Source organism: Desmodus rotundus, chromosome 2, assembly GCF_022682495.2.
Source record: "Desmodus rotundus isolate HL8 chromosome 2, HLdesRot8A.1, whole genome shotgun sequence".
In the NCBI taxonomy this organism is placed as follows: domain Eukaryota; kingdom Metazoa; phylum Chordata; class Mammalia; order Chiroptera; family Phyllostomidae; genus Desmodus; species Desmodus rotundus.
In genome coordinates this window covers 30,271,356-30,298,428 of record NC_071388.1, presented here as the reverse complement: position 1 = coordinate 30,298,428, position 27,073 = coordinate 30,271,356, and the positions used below count along the sequence as shown (strand labels likewise).

The window sequence follows — 27,073 nt, the reverse complement described above, 5'->3', positions numbered from 1 at the left end:
CGTTCCAAGTGCTGGATCACACATTCACTAGCACACTCAGACACGTGTGCACCGTACCTCGCCCAGCCGCAGGCCGGGACGCGTCCTAGGCGCACCCCACTCACCCCGCCACCAGCTCCGCCGCCACACCCCACCCACCCGTACTCCACGTGGGCACACCCCGGCGCCAGGGGCCGGGGCGACCCACTAGCCCCCGGGCCGCCCCGCAGTGGGAGGGAAGGCGCGGCCCTGGGGTCGGACGGACAAAGCGGGCGTCCAATCGAGCCCGGCAGTGCCTCCCCGAAGGGAGGGAGGTGCAGCTAGGACGGGCCCAATGAGCAGGGAGCCCGAGTGGGACTTCCTCCGGGAATCCCGTTGGCCAGAATAGCGGAGCTGTGGGTGACACGTAAGTTGGGCGGGAGACGGCGGCGGCTGAGGCTCCGCAGCCCCGTCGGTGACACCGGCCCGCCATCTCCCAAAGCCTGGGGAGACCAAGCCCCCACCCGTCACCCACCCCACCCCCCACGGCGGCACCGCCTGGAGCCGGGGTCCCTTTGTTGGGCGCGCACCCCCTCCCTTTGGTGGCACAGAAGTCGCGCAGTGGGAACCGCCGCGAGGGGGCGGGGAGCGGCCGGGGCGGGACTCCGAGCGCCGCCGGGCACCGCCGGGCCAAAAAGTGGGGAGGAGAACTAAAGGCAGGAGGCGCCTGCGGACCGGGGTGAGGGCGCCCCGCTCGGAAGTATGCGGAGGGCCCCCTCCCAGGCCCCGGCACTCGCAGATAGCCAGCCTCGCAAAAGTTTGGCGGCCGCTGCCCCGGCGGCGTCCATGGCCGTGCGCCCCACGGCGCGCGGGGGCTGAGCGGGCACCACTTCCCCCTGGGCCCCGCTTTTGTGTGACCGTCTCGCGTCTCCCCATGCCGCGCCCGGCCCCCTCCTACGGCGGCCGCTGCTGAGGCGCTCGCTCGGGCGGAGGGGAGGAAGGGGCGGCCGCGGCGCGCGGTCCGGCGGGGACTATGGGAAACGGGATGTGCTCCCGAAAGCAGAAGCGGATCTTTCAGACGCTGCTGCTGCTGACCGTGGTGTTCGGCTTTCTCTACGGCGCGATGCTCTACTACGAGCTGCAGACGCAGCTGCGGAAAGCCGAGGCGGTGGCGCTCAAGTACCAGCAGCACCAGGAGTCCCTTTCCGCCCAGTTACAAGGTACGGTTAATGGACGCACGGGGCCCGTGGCCAACTTTGTCCCACGCCTCCGCCCCCGCTGGAAAAGTGGCTTTGGTGAGCAGTTGGCGTTGCGGGTGCCACCTCTGACCTTCAGAGACATCAGAGGCGAGCCCTGCAGGGTCCCCGGGCCCGTTGGAGTGTCAGGGGAGGTGACATCCCCATCTTCCAGGTTCCAAAGGCGGTTACCTTTGAAACGGGGGACACCAGCCCCTGGTCCTGTTGGGCCTTGGATGGGAGGTGCACCCCGCGTCTTTTACTCCAGCACTTGTCAAAGGCCCAGCCGCAGTTGGGGTAGGCAAGCCACCAGCCCTCGCTCTGCTTCTGGCAGCCCATTCCGGAGGGATGGTTTCCCGGTTCCTAGGTATTTGCTTTCCGTTTGACTTTGTCAGTAGCCTAAGAAATGGGGGGCTTGGCAGAGATTTCTCGAACTGTGCTGTTTTTTCCAGAGAAATTAAGCCATGACCCAGCAGCCCAAACTAGTGGCCTAGTCGAATGGAACCTCGACCTGCTGGTTTCTGTTAACTGAACAGGGTGACTTAAGAGATGTTGGATGTCTTGTAAAAGTCCACGGTACTACTGTATACATCCTGTAAGGATGTTATAAAAAAAAAAAAGTTTGTCTTCTTGAGTAACATTTAGTTTATCACTGAGGTAAGTGTGTGTGTGTGTGTGTGTGTGTTTTACAATTAGCCACGAGACGTCCCAGAAGAGAAACACAATTTTTCACTTTGCCCGACATAGGAAGCATCACTTGAGCAAGACCTGCAGAAGGACTTCAAGCTCCTGTTCTTCTGTTTTAGAATCTCATTTAATGTACATTTCGGAAACATAAAGATGCATGACTGCAATGAAAGCAGCACGTTGCCTTGTTAAGAAGACAGTCATCATAAATATATATGTAGAGAAAGCTTTTATGTGTACTTGTGGTTAGTTCTCAACACTTAGGCAGCCCTCTCTCCAACCAAAAAACAATACTAAAGAGCTGTGAGCAGTGAAAGGTTGACAGTTTTTGCTGATAATGCAGATATGGCTTATTTCATATTACTAGGAGGATACCAGCTGAATAGATATCTGTCAGTGTATATGTATACAAATATAAAACAGATGCCTTTTCGTTGCTTCAGCTATTTTGAGTGTTTTCTAGTAAAAAAAGAATTAAGATGAGAGAAAATGATGCACAGCTGATTGCTTGGTCTCTTATTTGTTCTTCCCAACTTAGCAGAAAGAAAAGTATTTTTAGCTTACTGAAGCTGCATAGCCACAGGCAGTGAAAATATGTTAGCTGGTCTTAGTTCAAATGGAAAACCTGTTTTGATAGTCTTAACTTAGAATTTTTTTCCCTTAAACTCACAGACATTTACCCATGAATTATATTGTTGGTATTCAGAGTGTGGACATATAGTTACTTACTTATTTGTTTAGATGATGTCAGCAGCTTCCCTGGGAAGTTCAGTGCAGTTAGACCAGGGAGAAATTTGCTGTCTAATAGTACAACGGCAAGGCTGGGTTTCCCCACTCATGGCTGGAAGGGGCTTGTAGGGTGGATTCTGGGGCGTTGGTGCCTTGGTCTCCTGGTTTCGGAGGTCCATGAGAGCAGGCACTGCCATGTCCCTGGTACATCCTCAGCACCGCCTGGTGCCTGACTCTCAGGAGGGGGTTGATATATATTTATTCAGTCAACAAGCAAAATTATCCTAAACCGTGGCGAGAAAATTAATCTCGTGCACTTTGTCTGCTTTCTCAGACTTCTTCACTTCCCTGTCTCTGCTTTGTGAAAAGCCAAACAAAGTAACAACAATGAAATATTTTACCCAAGTAGTGGCTTTGCCGGAACTGCCAATGCTGAAACTTATCAACCAACACCCTGATTTCTGAGTTATGGCCTTTATTTGCAGCATTCCGTTTTGGAAATCAGTCTCAATTTCTTTTCTCCTTTTGTTTGCCTTCTTTCGGTGGTATTGAGAGAGAGTGGTCATAAGTGGTAACACAAGACCGTTGCAGTACACAGCATAGCTTTGCAGCAGAAGAGGAATGTTGTGGCTAGTTCGACTGAGTTGCCTTGAAGTCCATTCTTCATTTACTCTTTTGCCACTTCCTCTTGAGTTGTGGTGCTGCAACAATTCTAATGCAGTTAAGCTGGAAGAATTGTTTCACAAGCAGGCTACAGTTTCTTCTTTTTAAAATGGATTCCCTGTTGACTTCTGCAGCATTTATTTGGGCTTTCACATCTTCAGGCCATTTAATACGATTTTCTGACACTATGCAGATTTGTTTTCCTTTTCCAATGACAAATGACATTTTACTCAGCCACGCTATGTGCCACCTGTATTTGTTTTAGGGCATTAGACTCTATTCTTAAGACTTGTTTAGTTTTGTGAGATCTCTTGACCTAACTTGGGTAAAGATCAGAGTTAATTATGAGTGGCCTTCTTTAAAAAATACGATCCTTGATATGTTTAAATAGTTTTGCCCTGTACTCTGATGGTATGCACTTGTTAAGTGAGCATATTTAGGTCATCTTCAGTTTAAGAATGGGTTGTACTCCAGAGCTTATTTTGAAAGTAGGTTACCTCTAATACCGAATGCATTTTGTAGTAGAACAGTTCCAAAATAGGATATGGTGAAGGTGACATAGGGCAAGTTCCAACACAGGCAACCCCTCCAACTAAAAACAAATATCTATGTCTGTCAGCCTATCCACGGCTGCCATCCATACTGCACCTTATTTATTCTGAGGAGTGGGGCAGACGTTCCCTATTGGTGGCAGAGGCAGTACTAAGAACCTTGGACCACACAGCGTTTCCTTAACCTTTTAAATTTTTTAAAACTCCTTTGAAGTACACCATGCACCATTGTCTGTGTCTACACACACTGGTTCTCAGCTTTGACTGGCCATTAGAATTACCTGGCAACTCCCAGGCCAATTAAATCACAATCCAGCGGGGTGGAGCTCACCTAGCAATCTTCCCATTACAACATGCAGCCACGGTTGAGAGCCACAGGTCTGTAATCTTAAAACTGAACCACTTCACACAGTTACTTTACCACCTTAGCCGCAAAGACATTTAAGGCTTTTCCTTGAGCATGTGGTTCAGATTCTAGTCCTGCAACTTTTTATGTGAACTGGGGCCTCATGTTTTAAAATTTATATAGTGGAGATTAGAATGACCTATTTCATCGGGGTATTGTGAGGATAAAATAATTAATTCCTATTAACCTGCTAGTGCACCTGGCACATAGTAGGTACTGCTCATCGTAGTTGCTCTTCCCTGGTTTGTCATGGGTGAAAATTTGAATTGATCAAATCTGTTTTTATAATTATCCACCCCCTTTTATTGCACTTAAATGAAAGAAACTCAGGGCAAATAGGTGAACTGTCATAAATCTGAGTACTTTACTGTGGAGAAGGGACCTTCCCTGACTGTTTGAACTCAGAGCATGGTTACTGATTAACTCGCTTGTATATCCTTTCAGGTTAGGAGAGAGTGCAGCCGCTAGAGATAGCCAGTAGCCTTGTGCAGTAAGATCTGGGAGAGAGATATGACTTTACATTTTTAAAAAGTAGGACAATGTGTTCCTCATTCCTAAAACACTTTATGACATTGTTACAGTGCTCTTGGTCTTCCCAGTGATGACTGGAAGCCATAAAGGAAAGGTTTATATAATATTTTCTGTGCTTATTCCAGATAAGTGTATTATAGTGATTTAAAAAAACTTTTTAAAGATTTCATTTACTTACTTTATTTTTAGACAGACGGGAAGGGAGGGAGAAAGAGAGGGAGAGAAACATCAATGTGAGGTTGCCTTTCATGCACCCCCCCACCAGGGACTTTGCCTGCAACCCAGGCATGTGCCCTGACTGGGAATCAAACCTGCAATCCTTTGGTTCACAGGCCAGTGCTCAATCCACTGAGCCACACCAGCCAGGGCTAATGATTTAAAATTTAAAAAGAAGTTTGGTGTTCCTAAGGGTCATAATCTTATTTAAGTTAGTTGTCCTTTGCATCATATTCCCCGAACAAGCAGGATGGTCTGCTAGCCAGAACATGAACACATTTTACTGTAACTAGTTACTTTGTTTTCCGCCTACACTGAGTTTGCTGGAAGGAAGTAGGGAAGGAAGGAAAGAAGGAAGGAAGGAAAGAAAAAAAAAAAGACTCTCCTTCAGTTCAGAGACAGCCTTTTTTTAAAAATTCTTTCACCTTCAGTGCCTGGTGCCTAGCATATAGTCGTTGCTCAATAAATATTAGGTCTTTGCTTTTGCGGAATTTTCTCTCTGCCTATGAACGGGCTTATATGTGGTGGGCAGTGGAGTGTAGTGGATAAGAGCTGGAATCAGAGTGCTTGGGTTTGATTTCGTCTTTTTTTTTTTTTTTTTTCGTTTTTCTTTTCAGTTGTGTGATCATGGGCAAGTTACCTAACTTCTCTGTGACTCATTTTAATCAGATGCAGTAATCACAAGAATGGTGCTTATAATAAGTTATCGTGAGAATCAGTGGTGTGAGCTTAGAAGGCTGCAGCTTCATTTTGGACTGTTGGGGAATCTCATGTACCACAGAGTATTTCACAGACCTCAGTAATTCAGACTAACAGGTGTGGGCAGTGGTATACTCATTGGTATACTCATTTTGAAGTACAAAGTTAGGACTTATAAACATCAATTAGATATTAACTAGTAAATAAACATTTTCATTGAAGTACATCTTATAGTTAAAAGGAGATACTTATCAAGCTGTTTTTGTTTCATTCTGTTGTGTTTAATAAAAATGGAACAGAAATACTTTCTAGGTTTAGTGGTTTTTATTCCTATGTAAAATTCTACCTTAAAACCCATTCCCTGAATAAAGGATAAAAACTTTTAGATACATTTGAAAATTTTCCCAGTGAAGTACTCTTGAATATATATGATTTGCAAAAATTTTGATTCCACACATTGTGTCTGCCTCCGTTGTCCTTGTAAATGGGAACATGCCGATGCTGGTTGACCATGTGAGAAAATTGCTCCTTGTCTGTGAGCCTTTGCTTTAAGTGCCAGGTGGGTTGAAAACCTTACCTTGAATTTTTTTTATTCTCTCTTGCCTTTCCAAGTGCAGTTCCTTTTAGGGCTGAGGCTCAAGACCAGGTCTCAGTGACTTTAGGAATGAATGCACTGGACTTGGCAAATGATGACTGAAGCTGTCGTGGACCAAAATGCAAAGGATTTGAGAGAAACCAGAAGAAGGGAGAGAGAGACAGAGAGACTCCTATCAGCCTATGACTTTTCCAGGCATTGAGAAAGATTCTTGCTCACATCTTTATGTCCTGAAAAGAAAAGAAAAAAAAAACAGGAACTAATGCAAGGAGAGTGGATTTGGCATCAGATACAGTTTGAATGCAATTCTGGTGTTGACCAGTAGAGTGACCTTGACCAGGCAAGTAAACTGTCAGAACTCGGGTTTCTTCATATTTAATTGGGGATAACAGTGACTGTCTTGCAACTTGTATGGATTAGAAACAGTGCACTTAAAGTGCACAATATGAATCCTGATGTATTAGGTGAGCAGGACTGCTGTTGCTGGATTAGCATCAGGCTGTTTATTTGGCCACCGTTTGCTACATCTAGTCGGTAACAGTGTTATTAGATGTGTCCTAAATGCGGCTCTTTTCTGAGCCATGTGCCCAGTTTGGTTGAAACTTCTCTTTGATTTAAGATACTCTCACTCTGCCTTTTCTATTGTTTTGACCCTTTTGCGGGGTTAAGAAAAGACCTGAAAACGCTTTATGTGGTTGCAACTAAGTGTTGTTATTTTATCATTGAAAACAAAATATTTTTGCGTCTTTGCCAGTCAGTGGTTTGTGTTCTGGACCTTTGTTTGGAAGTGACGGTTTTATATGTAATATAACTTTATTATAAAAGAAGAAAGGCAAGCTGTATTTTCCTCTCAAGCTACTGTTATTTGAAGTGGATTTATTGTGATAGAATTTTGAAAATTCATTTGGAGGAATTAAATTATTTTAAATATGTAACACTTATCTAGTGTCTACCATGTTCAGGTACTGTGCTACGCACATGACATGCATCTTGTCATTTAACAGGGACACAAGCATTTCAATGTGAATGAACAATCTGAGGCTCAGAGGGGTTAATTAACTTGCCAGTGTCAAGGTCAAATCTAATGAAACTGAACTTTGAACCCTAATGTGACTTCCTAGCTTGTGTTCATTCCACAGTACTCCATTGCCCTCAAAATTACTATAGTGTCCAGTGACAATGTTCCTGGTTTTGAGAAAGTAGGTTAGGTGAGTTGTATGAGGGTTCAAGGTAAAATTTAGAATCAAAAGTCAGGTGTGATTCTTTGATTTTCAAAGTGTAGGACATTTGCTTATGTTAGGAAGGACCTTTTAGGTTGATACTGAGTTGATTTTAGGTGCTATGCAGATATCGCATAAAATAACATCAAATCACATTGTAAAAAAATGTCCTTTTGAATTCCTTTCCAGTATGTTCTTGATAAGTCAAGTAGAAACTCTCAATTTGATGCAAGAACCTCTCTCCTAGATAGATTTGCTCATTTCTTTTTCTCAGAGAGCAGATTTCGGATAGCCAACAGCCTGATAGTTAGAATTTAATAATTGTTTTGTTGTTTTATTGCATTTAAGTTTTATAGTTACCATCCATTAATGCCAGCTAAGTCAGATTTTTTTTTTCATTTACAATGTATTAGCATAAAGTTTCTTTCATGAGGTTTATTCTAGTGAAACAAGTGAATATTTGGCAACTCACAGTACTTGTACAAGCTTTGTGTGCATAAAGTAAGAACTCATGTTTGGAGTACCTGCATGTCTGAAGTGTAGGAATGCATGGACTGTTCAAATCTGATGTGAACACTGAATTTTACAGGGAAGATGCCAGTCCGGAAGCGGCTGAACCCCTTCCTGTGTGTCTGGAGCTCAGCACGGAGCCCCCACCCCTGGGCTCCAGTGCAGTGTGGCACTCCTGCCCTGTGCCCTGCTCCCTGCTCTCTGTGGGGACTGACAGCACCCTCTGCTCTGCTAGGACAGAAATGGGCGTCGCTACTTTCAACAATGCTGTGTGTTTCTGAATGGCGTATTTGTGTGCTTTGTTTTTATTGGCCTGTGACTGCTGATCTGGGGGGCATGCCAGTCAGTGCCCTTCACTAATAGGCCTCCCTAAATAGCCTCATAGCCTGGAGGGCCACGGGCATGAAATAAATTGCCCTTTATAACAGTATGACATTTAAAAAATATTGCTCTAACAATTTTTCATATATAAAATGTCACAATCTGTTAGGTAGTGAATAGGAAAGTAAAATACATACCGTCATTCTGAAGGATGAGGCATTATAGAACATTTTGAACGGCACCGTTTCCTTGCCTCTGAGGGTAAGAGAATATAAGAAAAATCTATGATTATTTTAGGAGAGTTAAACATTTCATTTCCCATTTCACATCCTGTATACACCCCTTTTGGTGGACTTTTTGTTACAAACAAAAATAATCTGCAAATCAGGATATTTCAGAGAGCTTTGACCTTGCTTGGATGCTCTCAACAATAGCTTGATGCTATAAAATGAATGTCCTACACATAGATTAAAATTGGGCAGCTGATAATTACTTGCTTATTTAGTTTGGTTAATGTACAGCAGTTTATCAAGTTTTACATTGATAAGATTTAATATTATGAGTCTATAATTTCTATTGTGTCAATCTCTTAGCCTATTAACAAACATTTCAAGGGAATTTTTAAAGGAATGTATAGCCTTTTTAAAGGTTTCATGCTGTCAAACATGTTAAATTGTATTGATGTCAAACATCACTTTTATTAGAAGATGAAAAATAAATTCTCTTTACTGTGTAGGTGAGCATCAGCTCAAAACCCAGAAGCCATCTAAGTGTGGTCTGGGTGTGGGGGCAGCTCCTCGGGCATCTCAAGGACAGGTGCTCTTCGTCTGTAGACCTGTGAAACTGGAGAGTCGTGTCTTCTGACCTCAGCACCACCAACGTACAACAGTGGGGCGGCCTAAGGCACTTTCATGGTCTAGTTCAACACAGCAGAAAATCTAAGGTGCCCATGTGCAGGCGTCCCTGGTTCATAGCAGTTTTGAAGTCAGGCTGGGCAGATGGTCCTTGACTAGGTTTTCAGGCCTGAGAACAATTCTCCATGGCTCTTGCTTCTACCATTTTGGCAATTGGTTCCACTCTTTGAGTCATCCTTCCTTTTTCGTGAAAGATGGTATGTGCCTGCAGCTGAGTTTTCTCAGCCTGCTTCCTGCCAGTAGAACTTTTGAGACCCATGGCCTTTTTGCATATAGCACTGTCTCTGCCCCTTTCAGTCCAAACTGGCAATTTCTAGTGATAACATTCTCTTGTTGGGGTTTACTCTGTTGGACAAAAACCGCACTCACATATTTCTTGGAGATAAATCCTTCTCTACCTTCTGCTGAGGCAAAGGAGAGACAATGCCCTTTAACTTCCCAAAGGGCTGTGGAAAGGACTTGCAAGTCACACCCTTAAACTTTTCCTAGGGTCTGACTGAATAGCACTCTGAGATACCCCATTTCCAAGGTCTTAACAAGGATTTCAAAAGCCATACCCTTGGTCTCATCTTTTGGTTGTGTTTTTTCCAACAGTTCCCTGGAATCAACCTTGGGAAGCTGTTTCTTCATTTTGGCGTCATTCACTGTCTAGAGAAGCTGAGTTCTCAAAACCGTCTAGTCCTGCCTCCATTCTGTTTAGTAGTCCTTCCCTCAGTGTGTCCTCTTACAGTCTACTGTAAGCAACAAGAAAAAACCAGGTAGCATCTTCAACATTTTGCTAGAACATCTTCGCTAAACCAGCCAGTTCCTTTTTTACTTTTCATATAACCGCAAGCAACTGCGGGCCACACAACTACACGTGAGTGTGGGTATTGCTAAGCCTTCTGCCACTATATAATTTCCAGCTTCCAATAAAATCTTCTTTACTTTCACTTACGCCTTTACTAGCGCACTCCTCAGAGTCCAGAATTCTGTCGACCTGTGTTCAAGGCACCTTATCCTCTCACTCACGTGCCTCTTAAGTTCCGCTACATGGTTCCAAAGCCCCTCCCACCTTTTAGATTTTTGTTACAGTGGCACTCCAGTTCCAAAATCTGTATTAGCTATGCTGTTCCAAAATCTGTGCTAGCTACCCTGTTGCATAACAAATTATGCACAAACTGAATTGCCTTAGGATGGCAAATACTCTTTTACAGTTTCTGTGGGCAAGGTAACTGGGCTTAGCTGGGTGGTCCTCCCAAAATCCATCATGAACGGTGCATGGTGAAGCTGCTGGCAAGGATGGAAGTCTTCTCAAAACTCAACTGGGATATAAGGACCGGCTTCAGAATTCACAGTGTGGTTGTTGGTAGGCCTTGGAAAGTCTGCTTTCTATCCCACCCTTCTGGGTCTTTTGATAGGACTCTCCATAGTGCCTCCATGGAACTTAAAATAGAATAGCTGCCTTCCCTCAGGGCAAGAGATCCAAGAAAGAGTGTGAAAGAACCCAAGATGAGAGTAAAAGTATTCTAATAACCTAATCATCTTGAAAGTGCTAAAGCATCACTTCCGCCATATTCTGCTAATTACTCTCGAGTCACTAAGTCAGCCAACACTCAAGAAAAGGAATTTTGTGAAGGTCGAATGACAGAAGATGGGGATCTTTGGGGGTCATCTTGGTAGCTGCCTACCACAAAGTGAGAATGTCGTTACTTTCACTGTTGGCACATCGTTACCAAAGTCCTCGTAGCTCACATTTATTGGGCACCTGCTATGTACCAGGCACTGTTCTAAATTGTTTTCTTGGATTATGCAACATATAATACTTTTGAAAAAATGTTTTGCTACGTATCAAAGTGCGATTCACCACTTAACTTGGAGTGTATTAGCAAGAAGTGGCGTTTGAAATCACGGCCTTCAGAAGGGAATGATCTGGTGTCTAAACTGTCTGACTCGGAAAAATTGAAATTAAAAGAGAGTTCCAGGTAGCTTCCTGAAGTATAATCCCAACTAGTATGCTGTCAGAGAAATCCCCAAGTGGAAGGCACGTGTCCTTGGGTAGTTTCAAAGTCTATTGGCAGAAAGTGACAATTTCCCGCTCCTACAAGGGCCTGTATTTCGTTGGCAAGTAGCTAGGAAAGCAGTGCAGTGTGTTCGCTCTAGAGCATTTCACGTGCTTCTGAGCGCTCCTGCTGGTTTTGGGGACCGCAGCCCTTGCTGAAGACCTTGGCTCTTGATAGTCAGAAGATCATTTCTGTAGAGTTCTACTGGTCTCAGCTAACAATCTTTTATGTAAAGAAAGAGCATCAATTGCATGACAGGCTATTTCACCTGGGTTATTCATCCTACTTTAAAAGGCCAGTTTAGAATATTGTAATATATGAATATGCCTTGTGATAATTATAAAATAAAAAACAGCACAAGAGCATATTATGAAAAAGTCATTCAGTGCTTTCTGAACAAGTATAATTCCAGATTCGTAGTATGACCTCACTTTTCTAAACATATTTTAATAATTAGAAATGTATGAGATAAATATTTCTATTTTCCTGTTTGACTCTCCTGAACATGTTTTTATGAGAGATTGGATTGGGGAGAGGATAGAGAATATTTTGTCAACATGTTTGAGGTCGTATTCCATTCAAGAATTGAGGAGAGTTCTGCCTCTGTCAGTGAGAAGTTGCTGCTGAATTTCTGTGGAATCAGTGATGTCTTCCTGCCCCACTTTTGTCCGTGCGGGCACCAGTTGCTGCCATGATGCTCATTGTTACTTTAGGTCACTGTGGACTTCTCTTGGCGATGCTCATGTGGATATCGTAAGTCTCCTGTGACATGTGGTTTCTGTTCTCTGTCCCAAAACCCAAAATGGCAAAAATTCCCTACGTGTTGCACAAGGAAATGCCAACACGTGCAGTGTGGTTCTTAGGGAGATTTACAGATTACATTTTTTTTTCACATACCTTTTACTCTCTGGGTTGGTTATGGTCCATATGGACTGATCTAAAGGATGCTCTTTTCTGTGGAAACTGTGCAAGGAAGCAGCAGTCAAGAGTTAGCTAGACACCCTAAGGAACTTCAGCTGAGGATCCCAGGGTGGCGGTGCTTTGAGTAGGGGCTGTGCCTTCAGAGAAAGACCGCTTTGTTTTTGTTGTCAGCCTCCAGCTGTTCTTCAAACTGCCTCCTACCCAGCAACAACTCATTCCTGAGACACATCGTGGGTCTTGTCTGTGACCCCTTCTTCCTTAAAGTGGCATTGTCAATTTGGGATCCGTGGGGGTCCATGAACTAACTGAAAGTACATGTCACGTTTGTATAGGTGCCATTTTCCAAGACAGAAATCGTAGCTTTTATCAGATTCTCAAAGCATCAGTGACCTGAAAAAGGTTAAGAACCACTGCTTTAGGGCAAATTCCTCTTTCTGAGGTACTTTTAAGTCCACCTTGGAATTTGACCTCCCCTGATCCCATCCAATGAGCCCTTTAGACAGTGGTTGGGTTTGTAATGGGGTGGTAGTGGTCAGTACTGTTACCCTAAAGCTCTAACCCACTCCTTCCCCTCAAATTTAAGAAGAATCCTGATTAGGGACCTAAGTGGCATTTAATGGTTGCATTCCTAGAATCCATTAGTAAATGCTTCATAAATAATACAAAGTGCCTTGCAATTACATGAGAAATTTATACTTTTCAATTTGTTTTATATTCATGATATCATTTAGTCCTGAAAACAACCCTCTGATATAGAGTAAAGCAAAATATGCTATATTATGGCCAGTTTAAATTTGGGGAGACAGAAGGCATGCAGCAGGCCAGTGACATGTGTCAGATGACTGCTCCAACTGCCTGAGTCCTAACCCAGGGCCCTGACTGCACCTCAGTCTCCTAGGCTCCCTTGCCCTGGAACTCTCATGAGGTTTTAACAGTGTTCACAAAACAGTTTCTGACTTTGCGTCTCAGAGGGAACTCTGTCCTTTTCAGATCCCTCAAACAGTTAACATTCCCAGATAGTGACTCACCTGGATTAGAGAACTGGTCTCCTTGGAGTCTACCTGCCAGCCCCCACCTCTTCCCATCTCTGCAGAAGGAAGGTGCTGATGGCAGCTCAAGCTCCTAGTTCCTGCTTCACGTCTGGAGCTTTCCACTGTCAGCAGCATGTTTACTTTGTTCCTTTTTTGGACCTCACATGCCCTGGAGGATCCAGGCAGGCTCCAAGGAGACTGGTCTCACTGTATTAAGAGCAGTAGTTGCTGTGGTGAACTTGGCTTCACCACCCTTCCCATTTATCTCTGTGACACACTGACCTTGGTCCAAAGTTAGCGGTTTGAGTTGTCCCTTACCCTAGGATGACTGGGTCTCTTTTGGACTCCTCTGCCTTCTGGGGTGCAGACAGGGCTTAAGCTTATACTTGGAACCTTCTCCTTTCACCACAGGCTGTTCCTCCTGATAGCATCTGTAGCTTCATCTCGACTTTAGAGGGGGCTTTGAAGCTCAGCACTCAACTGATTCTCCAGCTGTGTTTTTTGGTTTCCAGATGTAGAAGTCAAATCACTCCTGAATAAATCATAGATTGGTAGAGCAGGAAAGAATGTTCGCAGAACCCAGGATGCAAACATATCCATAAAGCATATGGATATGTTTTGGCTTGGCCCACACAGAGCTCTGAGAAATTTCACAGTAGTTGTCTACATGGAAAAAAAGAAGGATATTTTATGTAAACATCCGGATTTCCGACTTTGAAAGTCATAAGATCCTTGGACACTGGGCTGCATTCCTGCATGGTGAAAGGCTCACATTTTGAATGGAACAGGTGGGCTTCAGTTGGCAAAAATTCTCGCCGGGAATTGTTTATCTTGATTAACTTTAGTGTCTCAGCGAAGAAAGTGTGCCTCAGAACGATCGTGTGGCTCATCATCTGTGCTGTCCAGTGTTACCGAGCCGCTGGCCAGGTGTGGCAAATGCACTTAAGTGCAGCTGCTGTGATTGAAGAACTGAATTTTAAATTTTAGCTCATTTAACTTTAACGTTAAAACTAAAGGGTTGTGAACTGTTTCTCTGTCCAACAAAACTTTCTTCTTTTGGTGACACTACATTTCAGTTAACTGTTGTGTTGAGTTAGATATCATTGGTGGATGACAGTGTACATATGCTTTCTATTTTATTTGTGGCTGCTAGAAATTCAGAAATTCGAAATGTGATTCACAGTGTGTTCCCGCTGGACAGCGCTGACTGGATAGAGCTCACACAGCTTGCTGGAGGCACATGTGATTAGTCGGCAGATACAGTTCTACCCGTATTTCGTCTCCGTGACTACGGTGCTACCCGGCTGTCTTTCGAATCCTCAAAACCTTTTCACTATGACATACAATCTCCTATAGGGGTTTTATTTTCCTCATTTTTATGAGGTACATAATACAGAAGTGATTTTATGTAAAATTTAGCTTTGCGTATTATCATCTATTAGATAATAAGGGTAGTTTCAAAAATAAAGTTAATGTTCCTGATACAGTGGCTAATTTTAATTTTCAACACAGTCACAATAACATTGTATTTGATTTTGGCACATATGTATAGGATATGTAGTCTAAAATTAGTTACATATTGTAGCTTTAAAACTAGACAAAATTACTTATATTTGACAAGATAAGAAAGAATGAAATACTTTACCAGTAAAACATCGGGCATGTGAATAGCCCAATGAAATCTAACATTTCCTTTTTTTTGACACTATAGCTCTGCCCCACCTCCTAAAGATAATCACCATTGATTAATTTTTCCTGTTTTTGTACTTTCATATCATTATGTATATAGTATCATTATGTATATAGTATATATACATGTCATTATGTATATAGTATATATATCAAACAGTATATACTCTGGTGTCTGGCTTCTTTTGCTTAACATTGTGAGATTCACCAGAGCTGTTAAATGCAGTTATAGATTATTCATTTCTGTTAGTTTGCCTTATATAAGCCTATCACAATTTATCACTTTATCCATCCTCCTATTGACAGACGGCCTGGATAATGTCAGTATCTTCTGATACCTTCTTTTGTCTTTTTTTTTTTTCCAAGGACTATCAGCTCCCTAGTGTGCTTGATGAGTATTTTGAGTAAAATAAGTAAAATAGTGCGATTTAAGGACTGTTTTGACAGCATTGCCAATTCGTTCCCTTATCATTGCCTCTGCTAGTGCCAATGTGAAATCCCTGTGCAGCCTGTCTGTGTGCACTAGTCTGTTATTTGGATAAATTTAAAAGTACGACCAAAGTAAAAACAACTAAAACTTGATGTTCAAACACAAGCATTGGTATCATTGTTCAGCAGATAAGCTGCTCGAGGGACTGCCCGGATATGAGCTGGCTTGCCTGTTCTCCCCACCATCATTCATGCTCGTTTGGTACATTCTTTGTCCATTGTATTGTATAAAGGGGTCATTTTTAAAGTAATTTAATTAATTCAAAAAGTAGGAATTGTAACAGGTCCAGTTACTGCCTTTTGCTGAATTTATTTCCTGAAACACGTTCACAGTCCCCGTGGTTTGGGAACACTGCCCGACCCCGGGAGGGTCCAGAGTATAACTGAGCACTCAAGAGGAATATTATGGCAGTAGCTCAGATACCTCGTAGGTGCTTAAGCTAGCCTTAAGAGTTTTTCTAAGTTATAATTTTGTGATTTTTAAATCCTGAGCTGCTGGCTTAAGTGAAAGATAATGAAAATAAGAATTACATGTAGTGACTCATACTTAGCAGTTTGTTGCTACACAGCAAAGTTCACAGTGTAATTTTGCTTTATTGTATATAAGTGGCAAAAGGGGCAAAATGTTCTTGGATTGATCCATGAGAATCTTCTTAATATTGTGTTTATAATCTGTGATAATTGTGTTAGGCTACAGTTTATCTTCATATTAATTATGCTAGGAAAAACTTAACTAATAAAATATACGTGTAAACAAAAATCTATCCCACTTTTTAAATGAACAGATTCCTAATACTTAGGAACATAAAAAGGAAAGGTATTCTCCTAGCCAAAGAGTTAACGATGATTCCTGTCTAGTGATCCAGGCAGGCCCTGAAAGTATCAGTACCCAAAAGCCGTACAGGGAATAGACTGGCAGCTGCCAGAGAGGAGAGGGGTTGCAGGACTAGGTAAAAAGGTGAAGGGACTCAGCAAAAAGGAAGAAAACCCCTCGCAGACACAGACAACAGAATGGTGACTACCAGAGGGAAAGGGAGGTAGGGGAGTAGGTAGAAGAGACTATAGGGGAATAAATGGTGATAGAAGGAGACTTGGCTTAGGGTGGTAAACACAATATAATATACAGATTATGTATTATAGAATTGTACATCTGAAATCTATATAATAATATAATTTTATTAACTAATGTAACCCCAATAAAGTTAATAAAAATTATACTTATTGAACACCACTTTAATTCAAGAATTTTTCTAATTCATACAGACTCCTCCACCCAACCCTAGTTAGTTCACACCTGTGAACTTTTAAGGGAAGCTACTCAGGAACTTCTCAAAAAACCAGACAGATGGTTCTGGATTATATCAGATATTTAAGGAGGTGCTTTACTTCTATTTCACTTGGAGGACTGCTAGGTAAATTGTAGAAACATCTGAGGTTACACAATTATAACTGGGGTTTCTTTAAACATGGCTTATTCACTGTATTATAGTTTATTTCTGGACATTAGACTTTAGTTATATAATAAATGTCTGTCTTTCTGTGACAAATTTTTCTTAAAAAATCCCTCATTGAAGAGATTTCTGATTCTGACTTATAAAATAGAAAATAACCAAAGAAATTACTATCAATTTGGGGTAGGTAGATCAAGAAGATGCGGCATGATGCAACTAATATTATATTGGTGGCCTTATAAAGGTACAGAGCATCAATATATTTCAAAATCTCAGTGTTTTACAATAATAAATATATTCATGTTCCCAGGTCTGCAGTTTGGTTGTGGCTTGGCCATTACCGACTGCGCTAGGCTGGGCCCAGCTTGCCTGGACCTAGGCATAGACAGCAGGTTTGTGATCACTCTCAGGCAGACTCCAAATCCCTTCTTTATATGACCTGTGCTGAAAGGGTTTCATCTACCTGGGGGTGCTCTTCTCAGGGGAGATCTCAGGAGCACCAGAGGGAGAGTGTTAACATGCAGTGTCTCTTAAAGCCTCGGCTTGGAACTGGCTCACTGTCAGCTTTGTCTGTATCCCGTTGGCCCTGCAAGTCATGTGGTCAGTCCCAACATTAGTGGATTGGGATGCAGAAGAATACTGTGCCCACAGCAGTGAACACAGCAGCACGAACGGCAGAATGTGGATGTGTGATTACAACAGTGAGGGTTGGAGAATTTGGCAGGATGACCCCATCTATCATAGTCAATTTCAAAATTAGTACAGTGTGAGATGAAAGAAGAAAGCCTTTTTTTTTTTAAGATTTTATTTACTTATTTCAAGACAGAGGAGAAGGGAAGGAGAAAGAGAGGGAGAGAAACATTACTGTGTGGTTGCCTCTCACACACCCCCTACTGAGGACATGGCCCGAAACCCAGGTGTGTGCCCTGACTGGGAACCTAACTGGTGACCTTTTGATTTGCAGGCTGGTGCTCAATCCACTGAGCTACACCAGCCAGGGCAGAAGAAAGCTGCTTTTATTTAAGGAATTATTTTGTGGTGATTTGATAACGACTTTTAAAAAGGCTAACATTAAATAGCATGATTTGAGTCGTATTTGTATTGTCTTGGCAGAGGGTTGGGTTTATAATGAATAAGCACTTAGCATAAATTTTAAGCAAAGGGCAGTAAGTAATTATATTCTTTTATTCAACAAACTTTTTCTGAAGTACCTACTGTCCAGAGACTTCCTTGGGTTATAAATTTTATTATATCAGTGTTGTATCAAGAGAAAGTGTAAAAAATGTGTCCGTTCAAGTTAAAGACTTTCTGTTGGATTCATGACTCTGCTTTCTCAGTAACATAGAATTAGACCTTCTCTATCAAAGTGTTTCGACATTTACGGTGCTGATTTTAGCAGCAAAAGCAGCTATGACAAAACATAGGATTTACTTTTATATACTAGCTTGTGTGGGTAAAATAAACAACTAAAACAATTTAGAACATGGGCCCATGGATAGCTTAAGGCATTTCAATTTTTTTGTAGACTTCTCATAATGCTTTTTTCAAGACAAAATTGTTGAATGTTTGCTGTGATTCTTTTGTAAAAAAAAATTAAATGAAAAAAATCATTCCATCAAGTATTTACTTGATGGTTATCACATGTGCTATGGCAACCATGTATGTTTTTACCCAAGGCTGTGGGGAAAAACTGTGGGAAGTTCATAGAGGTGGATGTCCCGGCTGTTCTTCTGTCAGTCTGATTTTAAGCATTTCTTTAAAACACTCTTACTTTTGAAGTTGTACATTTATTAATTTCTTCCTTTTAATATGTGATTGTGAATGATTGTATGTATGGGGGTATGTGACTAGTCAGTTATGGTATTGTCCTTCCGTAGTGAGATAATCCTGATAGCAATTCGTTTATGTTTTTTCTTCTAAAGTATGATTCTTCATGACTCAGCATGAGACTATTAGAAATTTCTACTAAAAACGGGAAGCTGAAGGGACCCCTAGGTACACAAGTGTGGCTTTGACTTGGGATTGGAAATTTCCTGTGAGTTGTACCGACATGAGTTTGGTGCACATAATAGAAGAAGCAGTAGGAGGAGACATTTGTTTTCTCTGCCAAGTTCATTTCTGTACTCTTTGTGGCCAGTACCTGCTGAGAAAATGTTTGGAGTAGGAACATGTGGGTTCTTGTTAGGACCTAACAAGTAAAGCTCTGGGAGAGCAGTGTATGTTCTCTAACTCAAGTAAATACTTCTCACTCACTTGTTCCTCCGGAAATAATATGTTGATGTGGAAAGAAAATCTGGCTTTGGTCATCATCATCTCTTTTATTACTTGATTTTTTTTAATTTTTATGTTATTATTTTTTTACTTTGCTAGTTGAGTGCTTAAACACTTTTTTTTTAAATAGTCTGGTTGGCACCAATCAGAACAGACACCAAAAAGACTATTTCTTCAGACTGTTTAATTCTTTTATAAAGGGAAAAGTCTTTTTTTTCCAGGCCCCCCAGTATTTAACTACAAGAGATGATGATTTTTAACTACCACACCTACGATTATTTCTTTGAATGTTGAGTTATGTCTCAGTAGACCATATCTAATTTCCCCTCTTTATAGGTCTATTTTGGTGTTATTATGGTCATGCAAAAACCAGAACCCACAGGTCTGGTGTAGGCCTATGCGAGATGTTTTTTCATACAGTTGTGCTGACTCTGCTTTCAAAATGTCTATCCTGGATCTTACCAATCTACAAATGTCTCTGTATCTAGCATTCCAGCCTCACACACCACAATACCTTGACTAAGTGCAGTAGGCTTCCGCCTGGTTGTCTTGCTTCCGTCCTTACATCCCACATTGACCGTAGTCCAGTAGTTTACAAAGGTTACTTTTTGTAGAATATAAATCAGGTAGTGTTCTTTCCCATCTCTCTTTGGAGGAAATGTTAACTCACTTGTTTTAATTCACCGATAAGATTCCAGCTACACGGGCCTTTCAGCTGTTTCAGCGGCACCCCCAGCTTACTCCTTTCTCAGAATCTTTATGCGTGCTACCCTCGCTTTCTGGAAAGTTCTTCCCTGTGATTTCTTCACTGGCCCCTTTTGATTCCAGCCTCAGCTTAGATTTCAACTTCAAAAGGCAGCTGTATTAGTTATTTATTGCTGCATAACAAATGACCCCCAAACTTAGAACTTTCCTGCAGCAAACATACAAACGTGAATTGTTTTGCACAGCTTCCGGAGGGTATGAATCCTGGAGCAGCTTAGCCGATTGGTGAGGCTCAGGGTCTCTCACAAGGCTGTAATGAAGGCTGGGCTGCCTCTTGAAAGGTTCAGTCAGGGGAGAATTCACTTCTGAGCTCACTCCCACCATTGCTGGCAGGCTCCCATTCCTCACTATCGACCAGACCCCCCAGTTTCTCACTATGAAACATCCCTCCACACATTGCCCAAGTGTCCTCATGGTGTGGCATCCGGTTCCCCACAGAGTGAAGGATCTATCAGAGGAAGAGCCCAGCATGGAAGCCACAGCCTTATAACCTCACCCTGGAAGTGGGATAAGACCACTTGTGCTGGAGGCTAGCAGTCACAAAGGCCAGCCCTGGTACAGTGTAGGAGGAGGAGTACCCAAGGGTGCAGGCGTCAGAAGGTGGGGATTGTGGGAAACAATCTGCAAGGCCTGGCTACTACAGCATCCCTGCCCCCCCGGAGATTTCCCTGGCTACTGTCAAGAAGGCTGCACCTTTCATATTAACACCTCTGAACACTCCCTCACTATGTGTATTCTTGGTTTAAGGGAATATCCACATAAGCAGAAAAATAATAGTATTTCATCAATAGTTCATCCATCCAGGGTACTATCTTTCCCCATTATCCTTCACTATTGTTTGATTTGCACTGATGACGATCTGAAATCTCATGTTGTATCTCCTTGTCTATTTTCTTTCTTGCTTGTCTTCTTCTAAGGGATTATAAGACCTTAGATTCAGAAAACTGGTTTTTCATGATCACTATTCTAATTTTGAGCTTAGAACAATGCCTGCAATATAGTAGATAGTTACTTGATAAATGAATACATTGGTTTGCCTTTTTAAGCCCTAGAAGTTCTAGTGTAACCATTTTATATGGAAATGTTTCTACATGCATCCCAGTGTTCTAAAACTGAGTATACTGAACATACATACATTTCATTGCTTTAAGTAACATTTGTTGACTTTACCTTATATGGAAGGTACTGTGCTAGATACTCTGGAGTTACATAAACACACATAAGACATGGTTCCTACCCCCAAGGAGTCTTTTTAGTAAGGAAAGGTAGATGATGGTGTGGGCCATATGAGAACACGTAACATAAAGCCCTCTCCTTTATTTAAATTCAGAATTACAGGGTTAGAGGCAAGGTGAGAATTGGAGGGGCAGGCCACACAACAGTGTCTCCTTGATGTCTTAGGGTCAGAACCACTATTTTCTGTAATACTGTGTTCCTGTTAGCATGTTCAGAATGGGAGAGGGAAGAAACCATATTCTGAACAACAACAAAAAATCAGTTAACCTTACCTTTATAAGCAGGAATAGTAAATTATTTAGTTACATAGTTTTAAAGATCACCTTGCTAAAATATATATGAAATTGTGTTTCATTGTATGTGGCCATCATACGTAGAGCAGTTTGCCCACACACATCAAAGAGCCCTCAGTCAGTGAATCTTTGGAATTAGTTCTCTGAGTAGTGATTGTTTTTTTATGGCATTCTCTGCTGTTACCAACTTTTTACAATAGACATTCTGTCTCCTTCTTATTAATTAAAGTTGCTTCATCTAATTTTGATGTGGACTTGAAAGCCCCAAAACCAAACTTTATAGAATTGTGTATAATAAGAATAAGCATTATTCTGTACAGAGTTTTCTTTCAAAATAATTAAGTGTTAAGGGAGATTTTATTTTTAATTCAGTTCTTTGTGGCCTACTCATGCATCTTCCTGGAACTCACCTACATTTTCACAATTCTTAATAGACAGACAGGATGTTATTTTACTTGGGATCTCTGTTGAACTTTTGTCTCTGTTCAGTCCATCATAGGTGGCTTTGAAGTCAGTCTGACTCATAGGTCTGCCAATTTTTTGTTTTCTGCCTTGAAACAAGTTGTTGAATCTTTCTGAGCCTGATTTAAAAAAAAAAAAAATCTTCCTTACAGAGTTGGTATAAAGAGTAGATAAGTATGTTAAGGACCTAGAATGTTTGTTACCTGGCACTCTATTTTCTTTCCTGGTTTTCTCCTTCCCCAGTCGTTCCCCACCAGATTGAATGGTCTTCACACTCTGTCACCTAGTGCCTAGGGACAAATGCCTTGGTATGCAGCATCCGTAATGCTTACAACTTCGACGAGGACATCCTGGCTTATCTCCAGTGCTGTGCGGTGGACTGGGAAGACCGGTCCTGTAGACACCTTTCTTTTCCGAGATTCCCCTCCAAGGTGGGGTTTCCCTGCAGCTGGCACCAGTAACTGAGCCCTAAGGAAAACCCAGAGTCCGAGACTGTCCATAAAAATAAACTTGCTTTCTAGGTATCCTTTAGAGACGTGATACCCACAAGCAGGTAACTGCTATGTGGTATTTCTCTCCCTGCCTACGGTTTGCAACAGTGGAACTCAATCAGAGGCACTTTTGAGAAGAATTAGGCTGTGGGGGTTTGGTGAGTGGGTGGGGGATGTTACTGTAGATACTGAAAGTTAACAAAACATTCAGAGCAAGGAATTTTTTAATTAGAGTCACTTCTACAACATCCATGTAATTACATTTTTCCACTCCCTAACATATTTTCTCAGCTTACCCACCCTTGTGACTCATTCACTAGCAAAACCCGTGAAATCAGCATTCTCTTCTAGTCATCAAACAAAAATGGGTCATCGCCCTGGTCTCCGGGATTGCCTGGTAGGCCCCTGAGAGCCTCATTTCAGTGTGGGCCTCTCAGACCCGCTGCCCTGTTCCCTTGTTTTCTCCTTGGTCTGGTTTCTAATGACCACTGGGAACCTCTCACCATGGCCAGCTCCTCTCGCCCCGGGCTGCCCTCTCCTGCATGTTGCATTTCTTGTACATCCAGTCATCACCCACGCCTTGGGAGTACTACTAAGATTCTGCATTTTCTTGTTTTAAGTCCAGCTGAAATTCACTGAGAATCTACCCTGTGCCCTACACTGAATTAGGCCCCGATACTTACATCATGGATTAGAACAATGAGGCTCAAAAATATTATGTGTCCAGAATAACAGACATAAATAAATGATAGAAGGAATTGGATGCAGATCTGCCAACTCCACTTTTAGTTGTCTTTCTAATTCAGCACAGCTCCCCTTTCTTCCAGCTGTGCGGAGACGCTGAGAAACATTGGTGAGGTCAGCTGGAAGGCTGCTGCGGCTCGTGATTGAGCCTGGGCCGCTGGCAGCCCCCTCTCCCAGCCTGGGCTGCGGCTGTAAGCCATGTGCGGCACACGTGCCCAGGTACCCTGCTCTGGCTCCGGTGTGTGTCTGTGATGGCAGCGCTTAGCCAGTAGGACGGAGACACAGCTGTATTCTTCACCACTGAATAAAAAAAGAAAAATTAGAAAAAAGCCTGGCCTTAAAAGTTGATTTAGCAAGTTAGGGTAGATAACCTCCACTCAGTAAGAAGACTGAACTTATTAAATGTAACAAATTCGGGGCAACTCCTTGACTTCAGTTATTCAGAATATGGATTTAATATTTAATCAGAAATGTGTTATGTTGGATGAGCTTTCCCTCGAAATTATAAAGCTACCTGCCTCTGTCTAGAAAGATCACACAATTTTTTTTCTTTTTTAAAAAACTTTTTAAAGAACCTTAATGAAAATGAAAGTGGTTTACATTCATTGAAAATTAGGCATTTATTGATTAATTGCGTTATTGGGAGAGAATATTAAAAATTATTGGGTTTCAAAATGTGTTTTTAGAGTTTACTTTGAATTTGTATTTGATGAGGTAGAAGATTACTTTGGAGAATTAATATTAATGAAGCCACAGTGAACACCCAAGTCAGGAAGATGAGGAAACTATGCACTTTCCTAAAATTTGGAGTGACTGGAGGCCTGGGTGTAAATTTGGACTCCATAACTAAATCCCTGGTTGACCTTTCACCAGCTACCTAGCCACTGGCCTGCTTCATTGCCTGTTCACGCAAGGATCATACTTGCTCCTGGACTCAACGAGTCTAATGAGAGTATTTACACTGTGTCTCGTACCTGGCAGATACTTTGAAAAAGTTAATCAACCTCACCTACCATGTTAATTAGTTAATAAATTATAACTTCTGGAAAAATAAAGTATTTGTTGTACTGATGGTGAGTTAGTAATTTCATCATTCTATACAAAAGCTTCATAGTTGAAAACTATTATAGCTACATTACATAATAGTTTTATGTAACGCTAACTTAGAAAATAAAAATAGAGATGACGTAAAGCTCTAATGATACCCTTTTCAGATCTGCATTAAGGAAAGTTTAGCAAAGACATGATGTTTTTAATAGGCATTTTTAGTTCTCTCACTCCGTGTATTTTGGAATGATCTTGGAAAGGCCTCTGTTTCAGTCGTTACTTCACTTTACCCAGGTGCTATGGACATCAACGCAACAAACTCAATTAAGTGAAATAGTCAGGAAATGGAATATCCTGGTGAATTTAGTTATTAGTGTTAAGTAGAAGCCTTATTACCTTCTCCACCTGTATGGTTTCTGGTCTGTATTTAAGCCATTCCATTGAATTAGAGTTGGTCAGAAAGCTCTGTGCCAAGTGTTTTTCTGGAAAAAGAAAGAGAAATAAAAAAAATTCTTAAAATTCTCTTTGCTTCAAGTTATATTACTGACAAGCATTCCAAACTATTAATTGCCTTACTTCATTGGTTAGAATAGTCATTGAAAACATCAGTTTTTCTTCTAGTACCAGAAATGGAGATCAGATTTGAAGAAGATTCAACTGAATACAGGGCGGGGCAAAAGGAGGTTTATAGTGGTGAGCTCATGAAACACAGAGTTTATTCTTGGATTATTATTTATTGATTATTGTATTTTCCATGTGAACAACTGTAAACCTACTTTTGCTGTACACTGTATATAGTTTTTTTTTAACCTACTTAAAAATTTGTAAACCTGTTTAGGTTGGTATTTTGCATCATGTATTCTTATTTCCATTTTAAGTTTTAGAGAAATTATATGAAAAAGTAAAAAAACCAGAAATGGTCCTTCCTTTTTTGGTTTAAAAAAAATCTGTCCTTTATTTAATCAACATTGCAGTATCTTGTTGTGTATACAGAAAGCATAACAAAACTTTTTAACGGTTTTTTATTCTACCAGAAGTTGGTATGTAAATAGTAAGTCACATACTTGTTTTCAGAATTCAGGAAAAAATGCTCTGAAAAAATAGAACCATTAAGAAACCAAATTTTGAAATTTTTTTCTATTTATTTTTTTACTCTGAGTATTGAATGAACAGTTGTAATCACAGTAATTTTTTGTTGGTCTGCTTTTAGTGTTTTTCATCACAGTAAGGAATGTCAGCCTAACAGGAAAATGGACCCATGGATGACCACTATGTGTTTTCTGCTAGACAGATCACTGACTTCCTAAGGAAAATCTTGTGAAGGTTACTGTGATTCTATAATGAAGTCTTGTCAGATGTATATTTTCATCAGATACAGATCATATATATAACACCATTTTTAAGTACTGTGCATGGAAGATGGCTAAAGAAAGGTCGCCAGATTTTGTGAAATTACACTGTACCACCCCCCACCCCCTGCAGTGCTGTGCCCAGTACCGCAGAACAGGGCATACTCCTGTTTAGAGCCATGTGTTCTTCTTAACAAAGCATCAGGAAATGTTCATTTTCTATATCGAATACGAGGAAAGAAAAGAATACTTTATACTTTTATTGCAAAGAAGAGCTTAAGATGTCCAAAAATGAAAAGAGAATGCAGGATATTACTAAGAATTCCAATCAAACTGGTGAAGGAGGTTTTAGACATCCAGAGTCGGCTTTGTCCCCGCAGCCTACGATCTTTTTCAGATCCCTTCGTGGTAACTGGTGGCCGTGGCACAGAAAATGTCAGGAACTGTAAGAAGTGACTGTGGAGGGTTGGCTGGGATTTGCCTTAGAGGGGTCTGTGTGTTCGGTCTTAGACCTGTCGATGATGATGAAGTAGACCATGGACCTTCCCAGCGGTAACCATCTAGCTGCCAACAACTTCAGTATTTCTTAGATTACTTGTTACCCTTTTCTGTGCTATCCGTGTGTCTCTATCAAACTTGAAACGTGTCCATTGCGGGAGGTATAATGTGCTCCCCACCTCATCTCCCTTCATCCCCGGTCCCCCTTTCACACAGTACCCTCAGCTGGAAATATTTGCACCATCCACTTTCGCAGTGCACTTGGAACCAGTCACTCAGGCATTTTGGTTTTATTTCCTTGGATATACTTGTTTCTGTGCATTGCCCCCCTCTGTCATTGATTGCTGCACATGCTTAAATATTACAAGGCACGGTTCTCTTCGTGCTGCAGAATTGCCCCTCGGATAAGAGGAGCTCTTGTTGTACTGGAGCCAGTACAGAGCCACTGCTATTACTTGGGTGCTTTCCCGACTGCTTCATTTTAAACAGCAGAGCGCTGTGTAAGGAAGACACATTAGGCCAAAGTGACCTCATTGAATGTGGGTAGATATTTATGGAGGCCTCCTGACAAAATCTTTTTTTTCTAAAGGATGTAGTAACATTTAAAATTGTGTGGGCATTTGGTTCCTGGAATGTGTTCTCACAATGGCAAATGCAAAATGTCTTTATAAAAAAACCTTTTTACCAACACACACACAACAACAAAAAACACCCCGACACAATCAGGAATTAGGGCCACAGAAGGCATACATACGCACTACAGAGCAAATGGCAAATAAGCTATGGTAGCTTACACCACATATCTGCAGCTGAGGACATTTCCAGCGATGGAGGCAGACAGAGATTTCCCAGGGCTGGGTCTCTGGTGAAGATGGGAGGGCCTCAGAGACTGTCAGAGGGCCGAAGTGCTGACCTGAGGTGGTGAGCACACAGACGTTAGACCTGCACATGAAGCGTGTGAATGAAACTGTTTGGGGAGATATGGATGGAGGAAAAAATGGTGTGTCTAAATATGTTTTATGTTCTATTTCACTTATGTAACTGAACATAGCACATACC

General features: G+C 41.7%; 1 protein-coding gene across 3 annotated transcripts in view; it reads left to right on the top strand.

Moving 5' to 3' along the window:
* Nucleotides 1-355: 355 nt before the first annotated feature.
* Nucleotides 356-27,073, top strand: part of GOLIM4 (golgi integral membrane protein 4) — a 68,387-nt gene continuing 41,669 nt past the window's right edge. For 2 of the 3 annotated variants that reach the window (XM_024563291.4, XM_024563280.4), the window contains exon 1: nt 357-1,178. In XM_024563291.4, coding sequence (XP_024419059.1) covers nt 992-1,178 — 187 coding nt within the window. In that variant the 5' untranslated portion in view covers nt 357-991. Of the gene's footprint in view, nt 1,179-27,073 lie in introns of all 3 variants that reach the window. The other variant, XM_024563282.4, reaches the window with a different exon arrangement.